We start from the raw sequence: 22091 nt of genomic DNA on the forward strand, positions 1-22091 counted from the left end.
CGGGGGCTTCTCCCGACCCTCTCCCAGGGAAGAGGCCGGCGCCTGGGAGGACCCAAGGTCTGTTGCAAGCTTCTGAGTGAGAGAGGAAGGGGGGGCGCGGCACCCCCATGTCGGCCCTCCTCTCCGAGCGGGGCCACCCGGACCAGCCCGCAGCACCTCCCTGCTCCCGGGCCTCACCACGTGACCCCCCCAGCCCCTGACCTCCCAGAGACCACCCTCCTGGGAGGCCCCGGGCCCTGCTCTCGCATCTCTCGGGAAGCCAGGCTGGGGGTGTGGGGGCGTGTGGCCAGGCAACCAGAGGACTGGGACTTTCTAGGGGAAGCTGCCCCTCAGCCCAGGCCCAGAGTCCGGTAAACTCTTCTGGGGGCCCCGGCCACCTTCCCTCCCCCAGGGTTCTGCCTTTCTGCCACAGACACCCCATCCCCCAGGCCACCCTAACAGCGGGCCGTCTCTCTGGAGGGTGACCGCTCCCCGCATCCCAAGGCTCCAACTGCTGGAACGTTCTCACCAACTATCAGGCCTCGAGCTGTGGCTGCGGGTCCCAGGAGGGTCCCAGTGCCAGACCTCGAAGGCAACTCCCCACAGCACGACCGACCCTGGAGGGCCGGCTCTCAGGAACCCAAATGCCCATCTCCTCTGGGCCAGACCACTGGGGGACCAGGGTTCAGCAAGGGTCAGGGCCTCCAGATGGAGCCCAGCGGATGTCCCACTCCCACCTGCAGATCCCACCCGCCCGGGGACGCTCCCGCCACACAGGCCCTGCTAGGGGTCCCGGCTCCATGACCGGACGCTGGCTCGCTCCTGCACGACGCCCCTCTCAGGATGTTGGGGATTCCAAGTGTGGCACGCAGGTCTACTAAGTGACAGCGACCCCGCAGAGTGCTGGGTTAAACAGGATTCTGAGAGGCGCCTGGGCGGCTCAGGGTCCTGGGATCGAGCCCCGCATCGGGCTCTCTGCTCGGCGGGGAGCCTGCTGCCCCCTCTCTCTCTGCCTGCCTCTCTGCCTGCTTGTCATCTCTGTCTGTCAGATAAATCAATAAAATACTTAAAGAAAAAAAGGATTCTGAGGTTGCAGCCACATGCACCTGGAGTGCCGCGATTGACTAATAACCTCTGTCCCGGGAAGGGGAGGCACGGGCAGTGAGCAGGAGACGTGCCACCCCTGCTCGAAATAGCCTCGCGAAATAGCCTCGCAACGGCCCCTCCCCATGTCCTCCCAGCTTCCGTCCAGAGGCCCCCTCACACTCGGCGGTTGGACCGAGGCTGTCCAGGCTGAACTTCCAGAGGGGGACCCCTTCTCCAGGACGGAGTGGGCTTTGGAAGCTCGGCCCTCAGGGAGTGCCCGCACCTCGGGCAGGTTCAGGTGCCCCCCACTGCCCAAGGTGCAGGGCCTGGCAGCGCCGGTCTCATCCCAGGCCCACAGCAGTGCTAAGAGCCGGGGGAAGGTGCCAGGCCCTGCACCTTGGGCGGCTCTGGCATGAAAGCGGCAGGCAGCCTGCCCGGGATCCAGGCAGTTTGCGGACAGCCCAGGCTCCTGGCACGTGCTGCCCTGAGCTCCCTCAGAGAGGGGCGGGGCCTGAGGGCCTGGGAGGGCTGGGGGCAAACTGGCGTGATCCCCAGAACCTTCACTGAGATCCCCCAGGACAACCCTGGCTACTCGGGAGCCCACCAGGCCGGCCTACTCGCCCTCTGGAGGGCTCCAAGCCCCAGGGTTTGGGTGGCCCGGCCACAGGCGGTCACCAAGCCTAGAGGATCCTGGGGGCCACGAGGACACCCCAACCCAGCCCCATCTACAGTTGTGCCGCAGACAGGTGGTCTGCCCGGGCAGTGACATGGGGACTTCTCCCCAGCCCAGACGGTGCTGTCCTCACCCGTGCTCGCACTACAGGCGTCAGCCCAGGAAGCCCCAAGACCCTGGCCCAGCAGTGGACAGCTGCTACGGGCGACATGGCAGACAGACACAGCAAGCGCTCAGGGAGGCCTCTGCCGGGCACCGGCTGGCCACCAGGCTGTGTGAGACTATACCACCCTGGGTCAGGAGGGCTCTCCCGGTCAGCCGGGTGCATCTGGGGCAACAGAGGCCCAGGGGTGCCATGGCTCCCCCAGCCTTTCAGGACCCACTCTTGAGCAGTGAAGGTGACCCCTGCAAGGGCCAGGGGCCTTGGGGCTGGTCCAGCAGGGTCCTGACCACCCCCTGCCCCCCCACGGCTGCCCGGGACAAGCACACTACCTGGGTCCCCGCAGGAGCTGGGAAAGGGGGTGCCCATTCCCGACACGAGGAAGGCGGAGGGAGCCTGGGCTGGGGGGACCTGGGGCTGCCGAGGAAAGGGGAGGGGTGGACAGTCTCTCAGTTGGGCTGTCTAGACTCAAAGCCCGCCACACACCTTCCCCGGCCTGTTCCCTCCCCTGTAAGACGGTTGAAAAGCCGCCCACCTGCCATGGCGTCGCTCTGAGAAGCAAACGATGCACGTGCCGTCCCTGGGCCAGGGTCCCCACAAAATGCCGTCATCCTGAGCACACCCGTGGGCTCCCGGCCTGACCTAGAGCCAGGGACTGGCCCGGGCCTCCCGCCCTCAGGGCCACCTGTGGCGCAGGACCCAGAGCAGCGCAAGACAGGCTGGACCGGCAGAGTGACCCTGCCCGGGACTAGCCTCCCAGGGGTCAGGCGGGGACCTGTGCCCTCAGCAACCAACTGCACAAGTTAGGAGCCACGTGGAGGAAGCCTGCCTGAGCGCCAGACTCGGGCCCACGGCGGGGGCGGGGCGGGCGGGCAGCAGGGGACCGGGACCGCAGGAGACAAGGACCAGAGCAGGGAGCAGCCAGGGCCGGAGCACCCGGTCAGGGTCAGGGAAGGCCACGCAACAGCCCCAAGGACGCTCTGGAGGGGGTCCGAGGTCCGCAGGGGACAGGCCTCCCTGATTTCCACGTTGGGACCTGGGGAGCTGGGGCCCTACCCACACTCTGTCCTCAGATCTCAGAGCGGCCAGCCATCCCACGAGCCACCCCCTTCCTTCCAGCAGGGGCCGGGGTCAGGGGGGCAGGGTGAGGGCGACCACAGACACGGGCGGTCGTCAGTGGCTCTGTGGGGTCAGAGTCCCAGGCCATCAGGGGAACGGAGGCCAGGAGAGGGAGAAGGGCGGACAGGGTGGAGGGGAGAGGGGCTGGGGCTCAGGAGAGAGACCCGCCTCACATGGCTCCTCTCCGTGGCTCTGGAACACACACTCTGGGAGGCAGGATGGCCGGAGGTCCCACGGAGGTGGGGGGTGCTGGGCGGCCCTTCTGCCCTCGCACAGACATGCTCCAGCCTCCCCAACGTCTGCATGGGGAAGCTGGGGAGCATCAGGGAGCACCCACTGGAGGCTGGCCCAGCTCCGGGGGAGAGCAGTAGCCGCCTCTGCTAGAGAGCCCCCGGGGGCCACTGCCGTGGACGGCACAAGGGCCTGCTTCTTCCCACGGCTCCCCGTCCAGGTGGCACTAGAGACCGTGGTAGCCTGTGGTGCGCGGCCGCTGGGGGCCCCACCCCTCCCCAGCTGAGCCCCCAGGAACAGAATCTCCTTTCACGGCCCTGTGGGTGGTCCCAGCCTGCAGCTGGGGGTGGGGTGGGGAGAGAGGGGCCAGGCTCCATGACCATGGGACCAGCTGTGCTGTGCCCCCCCGCCCCCCCACTCTGACCCACCCAAGGCAGCCTTGCTGGACACTGGCTCACCCCTGCCTGCACTTCCGCAGCCCACTCCCACCCTAAGCCTCAGAGGGGAACGTCCAGCTTCTGGCAGGTCCCTTCCTTTGGGCGAGCCTAGGCGGCCAGGAGGCCTGCGGGCTGGACCGCCAGGCCCTGCCCCAGGCCAGATGTTCCCGGCGGCTTCTCCAGCCCCAGCCTCCCCGGCACCCAGCTGCTCTGCCAGGGAAGCAGGAAGCCTGGGCGCTGCTCAGATGGCTGCCCCCCCAGATGCCGAGCCGGGTTCCCCAACGGAAAAGCGGGCAGTCCTGCCTGGAGCTGCGGGTGCCGTGGGGTCCCTTGGACCCCTCCCCTGACTTGGCCCCCACCTGCCGCCCGGTCCGGGCCTCCGGGCCTTTCAGGAGCCCAGCCCCGGGCCGGCCCCAGGCCAAGGAGGGGCGGTGAGCAGGCGCTGCTGGGCGCCTGCCAGCCTGCCCAGCCCGGGGGCGGCGGAAGGAAGCAGGACGAGGGTGAGAGCCAGCCCTCAAAGCAGCCCGCCCAGGCAGCCCACCATGCCTGGCGGCCCCCGCTCTCCGGCCGTGTCGCGTGCCCCCCGCCCGCCTCACCCCCCTTCTCTGCGAACACACACGGCAGAGAAACAGGCCCCGGCACGCGGGGAGCCAGCTGGCACCCAGTGAGACTAGCAGCCGGGCACTGTGCCAGGGCAGCCGGCCAGCAGGCGCTGCTGCTCGCTCTGCCCCCCCCCCACCGCCGGCCTTCACGCTCCGAGCTCACGGCGAGGCAGCCGGCACCACGTGGCCCGTCGGGGAGCGAGGCTGCGGCAGGCAGACAGGCAGAGGGCGGAGGGCAGGGGAACCCCCGCGGGAAGGAGATCCCGAGGCGGGGCCGCTCCACGGACGGCGGAGAGAAGGGAGGTGGCGAGGGGTAAACTGAGGCACGGGCCTGGCCGGCGCAGGTGGCTGCACGGTCCCCAGGACGCACACACACGCAGCTTCCCTCAGGTAGGACCGGGCAGGTCGGGGGTGGGGGGCACTCTCCCTGCTCCCTCTCCCAGGCCTGGGCCTCGGGCTGCTCCGTACACGCCCCAGCTTCGGAGGCCGCCTCCTCTTCTCTGTCCTCTGCCCACCTGCCTTGCCCACGGAGCCCCTCGCCCTGGCAGGCACCAAGCGGCGGGCGTGTGAAGCCCCAGCAGGTGCAGGTCGTGTCTGGGCGGGGGCGGGGGGGTACGGACAGACCTCAGGGCCGGCCTGAGAGGGAGAAGTGCCCTCGGGGTGCTCTAGCCTTGACCCCCTTCCCGTTCAGGCTGGCCCTGCCTCCGAGAATCCTCTGGAGCACGCAGGACGGGGTGGAGGCCGCAGAGGCTGGGGGACCCCACCCCGCCAGGTAGCTGCCCCCGGGGCCCGCAGCTCATCTCCCGATGCAGAGGCAGCCGTTGGCTCAGGGGAAGTGAGTGGCGGGAGGCCGTTGAGGGCGCTGCCTGCAGGCTGCCTCCCTCCCGCCTTCCCTGCGGCCCCCCGGGGGGCAGGACAGGGACACCTCCCTGGGCCCCAGGGCAGGTGGCGCTGCCCACAAACCGCCCTCTACGCTGACAAGGTCCCCAAGGGTGACACGGGGTGGGGGTCCGTGCCTCCTGGAGCAGAGCTGCTGACCGGACCACGGGCCCCCCCACCCCCCGCACAGAGGGGAAACCGAGTCAGCTAGCCGGGGAGCGCCCGTGCACCTGCGGCTGGACCTGGGTGCAGCATGGCCGTTACTTCGTTATTTGGAGGTGGTTCCTGTGGCTGTTGCAGGCCTCCCCCTGCCTGACCCCCCCCCGCCGGCCGCCCTCCTCCCTCCCACAGACATCCTTCCCAGATGCTCCCGCCAGGGCTGGGAACTCGCCTGGCAGACACAGAAGGCGGAAGGGCTGGAGGGGCCCGGGGGAGAGGCGCAGAGTGCCTGGGGCCCACCCACGGCTGCCAGCCAAGCCTCCCGCCACCCCCACACCCCTACACTGGGCTGCGTAGGGGCCAGGGGTCCCGCCCTGGCGGCCCGGGCCGCCCGGCCTCCCTCCGCGGGGAAGGAGAGCCGCTCCTTATCGCCCGGCCGTCATGTGCACTCCGCATGGCGCTTAAAGCCCAGATTATTTTAACAACTGTCCCTCACTTGTCACCTGTCCTGTTTGGAAAACAGCCCCTTTCTTGTTGCACAAAGAAGTTTCTCTGGCTCTCCAGCCGCGCCGGGCGCTAATCTCCCGGCCTGGAACACGGCGGCAGGCGCGGTGTGTGGGTACGCGCTCTGCAAACGCCGAGCTTGCCGCCCAGCCGTCACTGAGTTACGGCGGCGCCGGTGCCAGGAGCCGAGAGCCCTCCGTGCCCGCTGCCAACTGCAATTACCTCCCCGCGTGCCAGCCAGCGCCGCCGGCCTTAACCCTTCCGGGGCCGCACGGGAGCCAGCAGGCACGGGGCTCGGCTGCTCCTGGAGTCGCCGCGCCAAGGGGCTGAACAGACCGGGGAGAGCGGGGGACGCTGCGGGGAGCCCCCGAGTCCCAGCGGGGGGCCGGGGCCATGGCCCATGTGCCTCGGGCTGCGTTCCACGGGGAGGCCGGGAGCCTGGGAGGGACTCCGCTCCCGGCCAGGCCCCCAAGGTGGCGGGGTGAGCATGTTGACAGCTCTCCCCTCCCCTCCCCTGCCTCCCTCCCAGCTGGCACATCTGGAGCCCATACCGCTCTGAGTCTGGGGAGGTGGGTGCAGCCCCAGGCAGAGGGTGCAGCCCGGCCCCGGCCTGCCCAGCTGTGTTCCACATTTCCTCAGCTCTCCCAGAGCCCTCTCGGCCGCACCCCTTCCCTCCCTCTGCTCATCTGTGGTGCACATCTGGCCGGGACCACTGCTTGGTGCCCCCCCACCAACCCGTTTCCAACCAATTACCCCCTCCCCCGTGGGGGCTTCCTCAGCAGGCCACAGCAGGGGAGGGAGCCCCTCTGCTCACGCCAGCCACCCCCTGGGCTTACCTTCGTGGGAGTGGGAGAACCAGATCTGGGAGGTGGCGGGGTGGGAGGCCCGGTAGGCCTGCTCCGAGGGGGCTGGGGTGGGGCCGCTGGGGTGCGCGGGGGCAGCTGAGCCCAGGCTGCCGGTGAGAAAGCTGCCCATGAAAGAGGAGGCCGGGGAGTTCCCCATCAGACGGCTGCCGGCTGTGGACACGGGGGACAACAGTGAGTCTGAGCAGAGCTGCCCCGCCGTGGAGCCCTGCCCCGGTGCTGACTCTCGAGCTCCCTACTCTCTGTCCTCAAAGAGCTCGGAGGTCACCGGCAGGAGAACCCACCCATCCAGGCCCCCGACAGGCACACTTGGGGTCTGCTGCCCTCCCGTGACTGTCTGCACTTCTGCCGCCCCCCAAGCCAGATGCCGAGCACTGTGCCCGCGGGGAGCCAGCTGCTCAGCGAGAGTCCCCAACTCTCCCAGACCACGGTCCCCCCGCCACGGCCGACCTGCCAGACTGCTTTGCCCACACCTCCCAAGAGAGCTCCAGTGTCCCCGGTCCCCCTGCCCCAGCCCGGTGGGCCCCGCAGCCTCGGTCACCGTGCAGGCAGCACGGGGCTAGAATGGCCTCTCCCCGCAGTGGGGTCCTCAACCTCCTGCCGCGTCTGACAGGCTCCTCAGCCCCGTCCCAGGGAGCGAAATGAGAGAAGCCCGCGGAGAAGGCCAGGACCCGCTTTTCAGAGCCACGGGGGGCTCCCGGGGTCATGCCCCAGCCGGGCTGGCAGGCGACCGCACACAGTCATCGGCCTCCCAGGAAACCTCTGCGCTTCCGCTGGACGCCAGCCTCGTGGCCCTCCAGGCACACTTGCACCCTCGTCACTGGGTGTCCCCTCTGCCCAAATCCAGAGGCCACGGCCAGGCCGAGCGGGCCTCCCGGGATTTGCACGCCAACCGGCCATGTGTGTTCACAGACCGCGCACAGCCCCGGGGCCTGGCCGGTAGTTTAGGGCTGGGCTAGGCGGCCCCCCACTCTGGTCGCACCTGGTCCCCTCTGTTCCACGGGCGGTGAGTCAGGCCTGGGACCATCCCAGCGGACGGGGAGCCAGGACTTGCGGGCTCACCACCCCGTGGGGCTGAGTGCAGGGGCCCGGTGGGGTTCGCAGGGGCTCGGGGGGTCTCCACGGGCAGCAGGCCCTGCCCCAGGTGAGTCAGGGCGGCTGTTTCCCAGCCCGGGAGGCGGGGGGAATTTATGACTCCTCACCCAGCCTGGCCTGGCCCTGGGAGCTTCCCAGACACGGGGTGACTCAGCACAGAGGAGGCCCAGAGCAGCGGTGAGGGAGGCACGGCCCCGATGGGGACCCTGTTGGCCTCCTACCCCGCCTGTGAGCGAATGGGACATCACAGGAGGGAAGAGGTCTTCCCTGGGCGGAGGCCACGGAGGTGAGTCTGTGAGCACTGGCGGGGGGCCGGGCTTCAACCTGACCTGTGTGGTGGGTGTCAGGCTGCACGGAGACCCCGAGAGGACCCAGGGGCAGGGGACGAAGGTGCCCACGAGCCAGGGACTTCCCGAACCGCAGGGCTGGGACTGCCATGGGCCGCCGCCAGACCACAGGAGTCCAGCCAGAGGAGGGACTCTGGGCTGGGAAGGGAAGTGTCGGCCTCCAGAGGCCGTGGGCGGAGGGGCAGGAGCAGGAGGGCGGCCTCTGCTGGGCTCTAGGGACCCCGGGGGGGCCATGCCTGGCGGATGAGCAGGCCTCTTCCTGCCTCGCCCGGGCCAGCCTGAGTCTCCCAGGGCTTCCCACCCCCGCACCCTCCCAGGGAAATCCCTCCCACCCTGCTCCTCCCGGGACACTGGGAGGCAACCGAGTCCAAGAATTGGGTCTGGATAAAGGATTTCTCCAGGAGCTCAGCCTGAGAAGCCCGCACCTTGAGCTCTCCCACACCGCGGGGGCGAGGCGGAGGGCCAGGCCTCAGGCTGGGCGGGAAATGCCGCTCAGAGTTGCACAGGGCCCTCTGGCCCTCGGGTCCAGGGACGCTGAGGCTTGGAGGTGGGTCCAGGCACCAGGCAACCTCTGAAGACCCACCTGGGGCCAGGACAGACGGGGTGCAGGCCTGAGGCCTGGAGCCGGTCCAAAGCTGAAATCTGGGTTGGGCAGGTGCCAGGACACCATGGCCCTGGGTGACGGATCCTGGCCCTCGGGTGGGTGGAGACTCTCGGGGTGCCCTGCTCTGACACCATCCCGTGGGGGTGGGGTCGCACTGCAAGGGGTGTGGGGGAGGGGCAGCACCTCAGCTCAGCCAGCCCAGGCTCTCCGCTCCACAGGGCAGGAGACGTACTTCCCCCTGAGCCAGAGCCCTCAAGCCTGGGGTCGACCTCGCCCCACACAGCCTATCTCCTGACCGGGGGTCGGGGGGTGAGGGGGGACCTTCTTGGGGATCCTCAGAGAGATGGTTTCTCAGAATCGGGAGAAGCGACCCGTGCCTCAGGGCATGGGCAATGAAGGGGGTGGGACAGCCTGCCAGCCCAGCCCAGCCCCTCCTCCACCTTCTGGCCCCCCCACCCCCATGGAACCCTGCTGCCTCTGGTGGTCCCAGGCCCTGGGAAGCTTCTCCTCTCTTTCCCTTTCATATTGAAAACAGAGGCTTGTCATACAAATGTGAGGCCTGCAACTTCACTGTAAAGTGCCCTCCAGGAAGGAAGCAGGGGTCACTGGAGGCCTCTGGCCCCAAGAGCACACCACAAGGCCCTTGCCCAGACACAGTGCCACCGGGGCTTCCGGCACCCCCACTGCCCACACGGACACCCCATTCCTGAGCCACCGTCACAGACTCACTCCTAAATCCCCAGTCTGCAGCACCAGGTCTGGGGGGCGGGGGGTTCACACACCCCCTGATGCGCAGGCCAGTCTCCTGGCCGGAATCCTGTGCCATGGGGTTCCACACTCCTTGCTCAGAAGGGCTCAGTCTCTACCCTGCCACTCGGGCTGAGCAGCTCAGAAGTAGCTGAAGGTCCAGCCGGCCTTGCCCGGGGCGTGGGGGGTGACTATGGGGCGTGGGGGGCAGGGAGTGGGCTGATGAAGCCCCCCCTAGCTGGCTCTCACTGTCACCTCCACCTCCAAGAAGCCTGGAGATGGCAATGTGCCTGGCCAGCAGGGGCCTGGGCTGACCTGGCTGCTGCCTCCCCAGCCCCTCCCGCCAACCAGTAGCCAGCCCAGACAGAGCGTGAGCTGAGGCGGCCTGGGCCTCGGCCAGGGCTGAGCCTCGCGGCCAAGTCTGGCCGGGAACTGGGCTGAAGGGTTCTTTCCTCTTGGCAGGGTCCTTGCCCACGGACTGTCGTGGTCACCGGCCTGGGAAGGGACAGTGGGAGCCCGGAGCATCAGGGAAGGCCAGAGAGGTGCTTGGTTAGGACACCCCTGCCCCCGGCTAGGACCCCCAATCCTAGAGCCATTGGCACCCGCCCTTCTCAGACCAGGGGCTCTACAGACCTCCCAGTAATTGCTTTCATGCAGCCCTGACGGCAGGCCCACCACGGGGCATCTGGACTCCATGGTGCCAAGGACCTCTGCTGCGGTTTGAATGAGGCCTGTCCTCTCCAAGGCCGCCCCAGCCCCACCAGTGTGCACGGTCCGATCTCATCACAGAAAAAGTACATGTGTGGAATGACTTCAGGAAAGAGGCCTGGACGCGGTGCGAGGTGTTCGTGGGCCCAGAAACGGCCCACCTGTACTGCACATTCAGGCCCCCAGTGCCTGACCAGCCCCAGCTGGACACAGGGCTCCTGTCCTGGCTCCAGCACTGCCCAAGCTCGCCTAGTACCCTGCGGAGGCCTGGGCGCCGGGCTGGCTGAGGAGACAGCTCCAGGGGCCAGGGTTCCTGGAAGGGCCTGCTGACACCCCCCAGCGGCCTGGCTCCTCAGGCACAGCCCCGGCCCTGAGCCCCATCTGACCCCTCATCCCCAGGCCCAGACGACCTGGGCTACGGCTGTGGCGGCTGTGTCCCTCGTGGCGGCCGGCCCAGTGGAGCCAGGCTTGAGTGACCATGGAGCCCCGCCTCCGCCCACAGGCTGCTGCGCAGAGAGGCTGGCGGCCGGCCGGCGACGAGCTGCATCGGCCCTGGCAGAGGTGGCTCCGTGTGGCCCGGACAAACAGCCCAGCTGGGCCTTCCACGGCTGTTCTGTTTGGGAGGCCTACCTGCCACGGCCCAGAGCACAGCTGCAGCCGGGGAGGCCCCGTCTAGGGGCCACGGAGACGGACCAGCAGCAACGCGGGGTTTGGGGTGCCAGTACACCCTAGGCCTGGGGACTCGGGAGGCCAGGTGCCCACAGTACCACCGCACCCCCTCTCCGTCGGGCCCCCACCTCCGCACCAGGCTGTCCTACGGTGGGAACACCGGGAAGCCGGTCTCTCTGTGACCCCAGGCTGATGGCAGAGGGAGGACGGGCAGACAGGGGGGCTCGGAGAGCTGGGCGCAATGAGTATTTGCGTTGTCTTGAGTAAGCCGTGGGGACAGCCGCCTCCCTTTCTGGAAACCCAGATGTGCTGCAAAGGAAAGGCCTAGACGGCTGTAGCCGCCCCCGAGAACCAAGCCCTTCCTGGAGCCCAGCCGAGGGGCCGGCACGCCACTCCCCGGCTCCGTATCCACCAGTTCCCACTCACACTTGCTCGGGCTCCCCACCGCCCCAGGCCCTGCAGGGCTCCCCAACTCTCCCGGGGTCATCCCTGGGTCTCCCCCAGCACACCAAAGGCAGCTGAGACACTGGAGGGACGGGAGGTCTGCCTAGGGAACCAAAGGGCTCCTCCGTGCCAAGCCAGGCCCGGAAGGAGCGGTCAGGAAGAAGAGGCAGGAAGGACGGGCAGCCCACGGCAGGGCCTGGCCACAGCCCTCTCGTCCCGGGACAGGACACGAGGAAGGAGTGCAGCCAGCTGGTGACCGGCCTCGGTCCCGCCTGGACGACAATGGAGAGGACTCAGCCTAGCCTGCTAGAAAGCAGGTGGGAGAGGGGACAGGGATGGGGCGACCCGGCCCTGGAGGGAGGGGCCGCTCTGGGACCGCCCCTGCCCGGCAGCCCCACAGCGCCGCCCAGGGAGCCGCTCTGGGTGTGCTCTGGAGGCTCCGTTTCCAGATGCACCCAGGGGACGGTCCCGCGGGGCTGGAACCCACCACCAGCCAGGCGTGAGAGGATGGTGAGCACACGCACGGGGCAGAGGGTGGCCGAGGGGCGCTGTGCAGGCACCCGTGTGGCGTCTGGGCCTGGCTGCGTGGCTGGGAGCGTGCGCACGTGGCCATGGGTGCACACGCCGGCGGGCTCAGCCCGCACCCTGGGTACAGGTGTGGACACGCGGCTCTGAGCGCACACGGCGTCGTGTTCTTGTGTGCGGGGCCCAAGACCCACCTCCCAGAGCTCGACTGCCACAAACCGGTCCCTTCGCCGGCTGGGACCCAGGAAGAGGCTCCTGGCCTTTGGTTCTGTCTGCTCCGCGGGGTGCCACCGGAGGGGACTGCAGGCGGACTGGCTACCTGGGTCCTGCCCACCTCCTCCTCCATCCCGGGAGGTGGGAATGCGCCCTGGCTCGGTGGTGGTGGGAGGAAGCCCTAGTTAGCCCCAAACTATTGCTCCCGCGCTCCCAACTCCCGCGCCCCAAGCCAGCTGCTCAGCCCCGGTCACCTGGACCTGAACGTGGCTCCAGGAGTCATGTGGATGCCGGGGGACAGCTGGCAGGCCACGTGGCCAGGCCCACCTCCCCACAAGCAGCCCACCCTCTCTGCCGCAGAGAAGCGGCTTAGATTGGCACAAAGCCCTCTCTGATCGGGGACGCGCCCCTGCAGGGCCAGCCTGGCTGCGCTGCCTCGCCAGGACCCACGCATCGTCCAGATCTGGGGCAGTCCCCTCCGGCCGCCAGCGGGCAGCCCCCGGATGTCGGCCTGTCCAGCACCATTCCCTCACTCGGTCTGGCCAGACCCAAGCCCAGCCCGGCCTCCAGGCAGTCCTCTGCCACCACGGCCCTGGGAGTCCCCGAGCGCCCCTCCCAGCGACGGCAGCTGCCGTCCACGATCCGAGACGGTGGCCAGACAAGAGGAGCCTGAGACAGGCACCGGGAGAGGGGAGGGACAGAGACAGGAGGCAGGAATGTGAGGCCGCGGGGGAGCCTCCTGGCCGGCCCAGCCCTACGAGGCGGAGGCAGCCCAGGGTAAGGGGCACCCGCCCAGAAGCACGAGTGCGTCACATGGGAAGCCCCTTTCCAATGGCCCAGGAGAACCTTCCAGAAGCCCGGGTTGGCCCAAAGGCAGCGGTTCTCAGGCCATAATAGGAAAATTCTGTGGTTGCCGAACCACCCAGCGGACAGACGTGGAGGCAGGATGACAGGGGCCCAACCACCAACAGCCCAGAACTAATAAAAGAAAAGGAAAATCGGATATAAGTCTGGTTCTTATTAAAAGGGTAAATTTAGCCCTTTGGCTGGGCAAAGGGGCCGCCCTCGGACTCGATGCTGAGAGCGACTCAGAGGGCCCCTCGGCCGGGGGGGTGCAGCAGCAGCGGCCAAAGGCCGCCCTCTTGTTGCCCGCCCTGCTCTCCCGCAGCCTCCCTTCCCTGCACACTCTCTGGCAGGCAGCCGGCACCTCCGCCTCCAGGACACTCCCGAGGGCAGCAAAATATTGGGGGGGGGGGGCATGGGGAGGTGGCCAGGGCTAGTCAGCACCACCCCCGCACGCCCCAGCTGGAAGAGTGGCCTCGGCCTAAGCAAGGCAGCTCCCTCCCACCATCTTGAAAGAAGCCAGCTCCAAGGAGGTGGCCGTGCGGGTCTAGATGCTGGTCTTCTGCCCCCTTGTGCCCTGGGCCCGGACCCCCATGCCCTCCAGCTTCCCCTGGACCTGCCCTGTGTTAGCTGTGGTCAGACAGAGGCCCAGGCAGGTCTGCTCACAGGGTAGTCTGAGCGGTCATGCCAGTACAGGATGGACCCCAATGGAAGCCTCCATGCCTGAAGGGTGAGGAGTCTGCCCTGCTGGCCAGCCCCTCCCTGTCTGCCAAGTGGACCCGGCCAGAGTGTCCCGCATGGCCTGGCATTAGACCGATGTCTGGCAGGTGTGAGCTTCCTCCCCCTGCCCCAGCCCCATGAAGGCGACATCATTGCCTGCATCGGGCAGAAGCTCCAAGGGCAGCAGGCGGAGGAAATGAAGGGGTAGGAGACAGGAGTGGGATGAGGGCCACTTGGGGTCAGGCTTACCACCATCTGGGGCACCTTCCCAACCTGTGGGTCCGTCCATCCGTCCGTCCACCCATTCGTCCACCCAACCGTCCACTTATCCCTCCCGTATGGGTAGTCAGAACCCTAGACCAAGGTACCTCCTAGACCAAGGGCCCTCCCCTACGTGGAGGCCACCGCCATTGTAGGTCAAGCTGGGCACCAGCTGTGGAGCCGAGGGCATGCGTGCTACAGCTGCCCAGGCTCTGGCCTCTGAGCCATCCCCCAAGCTGTCCCCGAGCCCGCTGGCCACAGAGGCGGTTCCCTCAGTTCTCCAAGCCGGACCAAAGCCACCAAGTCCAGCCTCTTGCTCCCAGTGGAGTTCACAGACCCCTCTGCTGTCCTAAGTAAAGGCAAGATTCGCACCCTGCCCGGAGGCTGGTGGCTTCGGGGTGGGGCGCTCAGAGGCCCCACATCTTCCTGGGGGAGGAAGGGGATGCCCCGCACCCTGCCCCAGCGCCCCCTACAGCTCCCACCTTGCACCCTGCAAGGCCCGGAGGTTGGGCTGGCTTGGGTGGGCGTGGAGGGATCCAAAGTCCCCTCCCGAAGACGCCAAACAAGGCTACAGGCTGAGCCAGCCCCCTGCACCCACACCCAGGCGGGAGCTCCGTGGTGGCGGGACCGGAGACAGGGACAGCTGTGCACCCTGGGGTCCCGACCGCTGGCCGTGGGGTCGCCACCATGTTGGGCTGGGAGAGCTCCCCCCGGGCCGCTGCAAGCACTCGGGCCGGCTTCTGCGGCCTCGTGCCTGAGGACAGGGGACCAAGGGCCTGACTCCCAGAACAGGGCTGGCTCGGGCTGCGGTGTCCTGGCGTGGGGCCAGGAGGGGGACCCGAGACCGCCGCAGGTCGCTGCACACAGCAGCCTCTGGTCTCTCAGAAAGAGAGACCGGTACGCTCTCAAGAAGGTCGGCAGGTCCCTGCTGCCAGCGCCACTCTCTCCTTGTGTCCCTGCCGACTCTGGCAAGTACGGGGCTCACCCTCCTGCCCCTTCCCGGAAACCATGTCCCTTCCCGACTCCTGACTTCTCAAGGCCCCATTCGCACCAGCCCCCTCTCTGAAACTCAGCCAGGGCCCGCACAGGGCCCTGCCTTCAGCACCCGGCCATGCCCCCGAGCCGTTCAACACCCTCCAGCCCCGGCAGAAGAGGCCCAGGGCCTGCGTGGGCCCTGGGCGAGTCTAGGTTTCCCAGGACCTCAACCCGATGGGGAACAAAGCAACAGCGGCGGGCTGACCTGGGTGCCCCAGCGAGCACGCGGTGCGGGCAAGGCGGGTGGCCAGAGGGACTCCAGGCTGAGGCCGTCTGACCCCAGCCTCCCGGGGAAGCTGGTCCTGCCTCAGGCCTGGTCGGCACCAGCACCCCCGCGGGTCCTGACAGGGGACCGGCTCAGGAGGGGGGCCTCTCAGCGACAGGGTTCTGCTCACGGCCAGGCAGGGGAGCCCTGAAGGAGGGGAGACCAGCAGGAAGGGCAGAGAGCCAGGGAGCACCCCAGGGCAAAGGCCACAAACAGGACAGCCTGGGGATGCGGAGGGAAGTCCCGATGGGCACGTGAGCCCCGGCAAATGCTCTGTGGGTGTGAGACACGAGGGTCGGGGAGGCGATGGGGAAAGGGTGGGGTCTGATTAGCGAGAAATGCTGTATTTCTCAGTGAGATTGCATCGCCGTGCAGGGCTGGTGTGGGGGGAGGTGCAGGCAGAGGACGGGGACCCGGGGAGGCCTGCCAAGCCCATGCCCTCGGCCGCGTGGAGGCCTGGGGGTGTCCGGCTAAGAGAGCCACGGTGACTGGCCCCCGAGCCACCGAGTACGACCAAATCCCCAAGGGGCCCCGGGAGGGAGACGGGGTCTGGGCCAGCCCGCGGCACCCACAGCCGACACTCCCAACAGAAAGGCGGGCCAAGCGACCCGGGGCCTGGGCCTCTCCTGGCACAGACCTCCAGGGAGCCCGAACTTCGGAAGGCCCAGCCCTCCCCACTGCCTCTTAGTCCCCAGGGCCAGAAGCAGGAAAAGGCCTGCCCCCCCCCCGGGGCTGCTCCTGGCTCCTGGCGGGAGGCACAGACCTGGCCCCATGCACAGTGCTCAGCCTGTGGTGCTGGGCCCACAGTGCTCGCAGGGCAGGGCGGCGGGCGCGGGATGGAGTGTGCCCCGTGGGCTGTCCGCATCCTTCCAGCTTCTTCTAGAAGGACAGACATAAGGAATTCTCAGCTCTAGAAACACCGAGCTGAAGGAGAAGGGAAGCCTCACTTCTCAGAGGTGAAACTATGGTGTTTCCGGGGACTCTTGAGGGCAAGAAGAGCAGCTCTGGGGTAGGGGACAGCAGACCCCGGATCCGAGACCCCCCCAGGAAGAGGAGCAGCCCCGAGGAGGGAGGGGTGGCTTCCAGAAGGGCCGGATTGACGGCCAGCCCAGGGGAGTCCCTGGGGGCCCATGCCTGGGGGAACCCAGCAAGAATTTCCTCCGGAACAAAGGCTCAGCGGTGTCCCCTGAAGCTCCCACCTCAGCGTCCAGCCCTTTGCTCCCTGGTTCCCGGAGGCCTGGGGCCTGCCAGCGGCCAGGGCAGGAGACAAGGGGGCAGAGAACCAGCCCTGGGCTTTCAGCCCCGAGCCCCGTGCTCTCGCCCTGCTCCCGGTGTGACCTCAGGGCAAGCAAGTGGTTTCACTGAGCTCTGTCACTAGGACCCCGTCAGCCCCGCGGGACTTGTCCCTGAGCCTAAGGACTGATCCCCTCAGCCCAACTCACAGCCTGAGCTCTGAGCAAGTGTTGTGTGCAACACAATCAGAAGAGGGAAGGGCTTTGTGCTGGCTGCCCGTACAGGACAAGGCCCCAGTGGGCACCTCACACACAGCCTCAGAGGGACCCAGGGCCTGGCGAGGTTCCCAGGGTCTGCCCCGACCTGCACTGGCTCCCAGGGGCGGGGCGGGGGGCAGGTAAGCCCAGGGCACCTGCTGACCTCCCCGGGGCAGGCACCTGGCTCAAGAACAGCGTGAAAAGTGCTGCCCAGACCTCACCAGGCCACGTCCCTGTCACCCAAGCCGCAGCCTGGAGCCTGGGCTCCGTCCGGACACAGAAACTCTAACCCAGGTCATTCACTAGACGAACGATTATGGAGAGCGCGTGCCACACACGGGGTCACCCAGTCCCACCGCGGCCCAGCCTGGAAGCTGAGGAAACCGCAGGCCAGGCACCCTGGCCTCTGACAGCGGCCCTTGGATCTCTCAGTGACCTGCACCGTCCTTGAGGCCATTTTGGGGCTGAGTCACAGGCCTGCCGGTGGCATGTCTTTTTTTTTTTTTTTAAGGTTTTTATTTATTTGCCAGAGATAGAGAGAGAGAATACACACAAGCAGGCAGAGAGGCAGGCAGAGGCAGCGAGAGAAGCAGGCTCCCTGCCGAGCAAGGAGCCCGATGCGGGACTCGATCCCAGGACCTTGGGATCATGACCTGAGCCGAAGGCAGCAGCTTAACGAACTGAGCCACCCAGGCGTCCCCCGGTGGCGTGTCTTGAAGCAGACGGTGCACAGGTGGTCAGAGGACAACATGCCCAGCCTGCAGAGGAGCAGATCCCTGTTGGTCTGGGTCCTCTACCGAGCAGGCAGCAGGCTGCTGGAGGGGACAGGCCAGGGAGGGGTCACCGTGAGGAGATGATGACAGAGTTGCAGAGCAAGGAGGGGGCTGAGCTGGACAAGAGGGGACAGAGGCTGAGAGGCTGGGCCAGGTCCCACGCAGGGAGCCCGGGAGGTGGGGGGGGACAGGGGACAACCTCCAGAGCCTCCGGGGCCGTGACAGCTTCAGGAGGGTCCAGATCGAGCGGGGCTCCCAACGCCCCCGACCCCTGGTATTCACGCCTTTATGCAATCCCTCCCCTGGGCGTGGGAGGGATTAGACTTACTTGTACAGAACCGTCGTCCGCAGCCGGCCCCAGTAAGGAACTGAGGCCTGTGGCAGCCACGCGGGGGGAGCTTGGAAGGGGACCCCCCAACCGCCGAGCCCCGAGATGCCCACAGCCCTGGCTGCCACCTCGACTCCGATTCCTGACCCCCAGGGAGTACGAGGCAATCGTGTTGGCTGCGTTAAGCCGCCAAGTTTGGGACGATCTGTTACACAGCAGTACCTCACTAACGCATAGAGAAGCCACAGAACCTGGGCGGGGAGAGGTTCTGCTGCATTTACAGGGGAGCCCAGGGCAAAGAAGGAACCTTCAGGAAGGATCAGGAGGGGAGTCGGCAACTCAGGGTACAGATCTGCTTCTGCAGAAAAGCCCAACATCTGGGTCTACGTGGGACGTTCCCCCAGCCCCACCCTGGCCGGACGGCCACCTCCTGACCCTGGCAACACAGACACACAGGTACCCCCCAGCTTCCCGTCAAGCCAAGCCTGAGGTCACCTCAGCCCTTGATCCCTGCAGGCGCCAGCAGCCACAGAGGCCCCTGCGTGGGGTCACGTCCTGGCCCCTCCCCTTGCGTTGGACACTCTAAGGACCATCTGCCCGTCTCCCACTCGAGGGCCCTTCGGACTTAATCGTTCCGGATTCCTGCTGGGTATTTGCCATCAAACCTACAAGAGGCTATGAGGGATGGGACAGTCTGAACAGCTTCCCAACTTTTCCCAATCTTTTCTGTATTCACGCACGTTAAGGACTTTTAAGAGCTGGCCTAAAGATGCGTTACAATTTAATTTAGAATTAATTCTAATGTTAATTTAAAATAAATTAAAAGCTTATTTTTAGGAGGCCCAAAGGGATGCAAAAAGTCTCAAAAAGGGGACTGGCTTCAGGCAAAGTGCCCACGAGTGACCCGCTGGCCTGGGTGGCCGGGGTACACCGCAGGCTGAGTGGGCAGGATGGCTGTCCCGCAGCTCCAGAGGCCAGCTCCTTCCCCCTCCCTCCCGTGCACCCTGGCCAGGGACGAAGGGATCTGCTGTCACCCTCCTACAAGGTGCCACTGCTGAGGCCAGAAAGCAGGTGGGAGCCCCAGTTCTGCCCTCACCATAGTCACACCCAGGCCTGGTCCCGAACCCGCCGCCTGGGGGCCACCCGCGCCCTGGAGAGTGCTGCAGAGGCAGCATCTGGGCTGGTGCCCTGCTGAGTGCATGGGCAAGGGTTATGGGGGCGGCAGGGGAGGCAGGAGCAGGGGCTGGGCGGGAAGCAGGACTGAGGGAGGAGGGTTGGGGAGGACCTCCGTGAGGTGCTCAGGCTGGTGGAGGGTCCGCGGGGCAGAGGGGGAGTGAGAAGGCCCAGAAACCACGGGAAGCTCGGGGCTCCCCGGGGCGCAGGGGGGCAGTGGAGGGGAAGGGGAGTGGGAGATGCCTCCAGAGGACACACATCTTCCACCCACCGCCCCCTGGGGCCACCACACGCCTGGGCCCGGGGTGGCCGGCCGCCCACCGGGGCTTCCCAGCAGATGCACCCAGGTTAGGTCAACAGACAGGCTGGGCTCTAGGGCTGCCCGTGGAGAGCCCGAGGACGGGGCATGGAGGGGAGGAAGGAGAAAGGAAGGCCAGCGCGGACCCCAGAGTTGCCAGGAGCTGAGCGGCAGGGACAGAGCCCGCCTGCCACGGGTAGGTGGCCGTCCCCATGCGCAGCCAGTGGTTGCCCCCCTCCCCCGCCGACTTCCTCCCTGGGGGTCTCCCCAGCTGTCCTCACTGAGCCTCACTCTCATTGGCCCAAATCACAGGGCTGGGCACAGGTGTCGGTCTGGGGTCAGGGTTTGGGGGGATGGAAGAGGGGGGAGGGGGGCAGGGAGGAGGCTGCAGGGCACATCCACGGTGCCGCAGGGCTGGGGCTGAGGACAAGGAGGGCGGGCCGGGGACAGACGCACAGGGAAGGGAGAGACCCAGGCCCGCTCGCCGCGCAAGGTGGCGTCCCGGCCCCCGTATGACGAGCACCTCTTCCCGCTCAGACAGAGAAATGACGAGAGAGGTGAGAGCTAGGAGAGGCTCACAGACGCTCCCTCCTCTCCGACCCCGGGACCTGCCCGGGGCCCTCGGCCTAAAGTTCCCGCGGGCCGGGCGCCTGGCGGGCTCCGTGGGTTAAAGCCTCTGCCTTCGGCTCAGGTCATGATCTCAGGGTCCTGGGATCGAGTCCCGCATCGGGCTCTCTGCTCGGCAGGGAGCCTGCTTCCTCCTCTCTCTCTGCCTGCTTGTGATCTCTCTCTGTCAAATAAACAAATAAAATCTTAAAAAAAGAAAAAGAAAGAAAGAAAGAAAGAAAAGCCTTAAGTTCCCACGGGCCATCCTGCCTCTGGCCTTGGACGGCGCCCTGGGATCTCCAGACGCATGCTCAGCACCCCTACCTATGGGGCTCCCAAACTCGCAGGCGGCCCTGCCCAGGCCCGGCATCTCCACCTCCAGCCCTATGATGTCAAACCCTGTGGCCCCGAAGCCCAGAGACATCTGACGCGCCCCGTGCGACGGCCCCCAGAAGCCGAAGCCAGCCAGGGGAAGGATGGCAGGACCTCATAGCTGGGTGCCGCTCAGGCCCTCTAGACAGACACCATGGGAAGCTGGGGGACTGGGACCCGTGAAGGGGGTCCCCCAGGAGGTGCCCCATGTGCCCCTCTCTGCCTGTCCCCAGGGAGGCAGCCCCTCCTGCAAGACACAGGCACCAGTCACTTTCTCTCCAGGCCTCTGGGCACATCCTGGGGCCAGGGTGTGTACAAGTGTGTACGTCCAGCCAGCTCTAATGGGCTCCTAAGGGACAGAGCAGGGGCGACCAGCAGTCAGAAGGCCTGGACACGGCCGGCCCCGCCACACAAACCTCCCAGCCAGGCGCCAAGGTCCAGAGAGCAGAGTGGCACCGTGTGAAGGTTCGCCTGCCTAGGACGGAGATGCCATGCAGGGCAAGGGGCAGAACCCCAGCCCTGCCTTCTGCCGGCTCCCGTGTCTCCACTGCGCCCTCCTTTTCCTTTGGTTGGTGGCCCCCACCACACGCGAGTCCCCCGCCTGGGCAGCCGCCCACAGCCACCAGGGAGGAGAGCGGCAGCCCCCCCCCCGCCCCCCGCAGCATCCCTCGTCACTCACCAGTGCCCTAGGACTCAGGTGAAGCCTCTGGGCTCTACCCCCAACCCCCGCCCCAGGTGTGATACTAACAGGGGGACAGCTTCCTCTGTCCATCTGTTTAGTGCTCGTACCTTTTAAAATGTGGCACACACAGCTTGGGGGCCTCTGCCAAGGACAGAAGATGCTTCTGGAAGGGGAGACGCTGACCCGGCCCCCGGGAGGTGTCCACACGGGCTGGGGACACACACAGGGCACTGCCAGCATGCCGTCCCCATGTCATGCTCAGGCAGACGGGCAGGGCACCTTGGTTTTTAGTGAAGAGACCTAGGGTCCATGCGGACCCTGGCGCGTCCCCCACCCCCTCCCCCTAACTGCCTTCTCCCGGAGACGGTCCTCTTCTTCCCTCTTCTCCAACATGGGAGAAAACCCGGACGAGGCTCTCCTTGTATCCCCAGACACACGCGTGCTCCCCAAGTGCACACCCCCACCTGGGGGCCCCCACGGTCCTGGGGGGCCCAACTCCGGCAGAAAGGAAGGGATGGAGGACACCCCAGACTTAGGAGTCTGCAGCCCCATGGGGAAGGGCTCCAACTCCACCAGCACTGGTCCGGGGAGCTGGGCAGAGCCCGCTGCTGGCCTGGGGGCACAGGGCACCCAGGGGGTCAGGGCCAGGAGGCCATGCAGCCTGTGGGACGGGGGATGGGCCAGAGGCCCAGGGAGGCCCTCCTGAGAGGGAGAGGTAGAGTCTGGGCAGAACGTGGGGGCACGTTCAGGATCCGCACGGCAGGATCACCAGGAGGCTCTGAGAGTGGGTGAGGCCCGGACCTGGTGGAGTCAGCTGCAGCGCTGAGTGTGTGACAGGGTCTAGGCACGGGCGGCTGTGTTGGTGGCCCCCTGGAGACCTGGCCGCGGGCCAGCTCCGGAAGGGGCCGGAGCCCGTGGGTGGCTGGGCACAGACGTAGAGTGCTAAGTACGGTGGGGACTCCGTACGGGAAGCCCTTCCGGCAAGGGGAGCGGGGGGTCTCCGCGGGGCCACGGTGGGAGAGGCACAGAGGGGCTAAAGCATGGTCCACGGCTCCCCAGGGCCCAGCCGCACAGCAAGGGCCCCAAGTGGGCTCCACCCTGCCCGGGGCCCAGGACCTCAAGGACAGAGCAGGTGGCAGGAAGTGGCACCAGCAGGCGCTCAGGTCACCGGACAGCTGGCTCTCCCAGCGGCGCCGGAATC

At 67.2% G+C, this 22091-nt stretch overlaps 1 protein-coding gene across 4 annotated transcripts in view; it reads right to left on the minus strand.

Moving 5' to 3' along the window:
* The window catches only part of BAHCC1 (BAH domain and coiled-coil containing 1), a 59665-nt gene that overhangs the window by 25913 nt on the left and 11661 nt on the right, over window positions 1-22091 (minus strand). For 3 of the 4 annotated variants that reach the window (XM_045085708.1, XM_045085707.1, XM_045085706.1), the window contains exon 3: window positions 6666-6845. In XM_045085708.1, the coding sequence (XP_044941643.1) occupies window positions 6666-6845 (180 nt within the window). Of the gene's footprint in view, window positions 1-5821; window positions 6608-6665; window positions 6846-22091 lie in introns of those variants that run through there. The other variant, XM_045085709.1, reaches the window with a different exon arrangement.

The sequence above is a fragment of the Mustela putorius genome, unplaced genomic scaffold, assembly GCF_011764305.1.
Source record: "Mustela putorius furo isolate JIRA1106 unplaced genomic scaffold, ASM1176430v1.1 tig00000873_pilon_pilon_pilon, whole genome shotgun sequence".
Taxonomy (NCBI): Eukaryota; Metazoa; Chordata; class Mammalia; order Carnivora; family Mustelidae; genus Mustela; species Mustela putorius.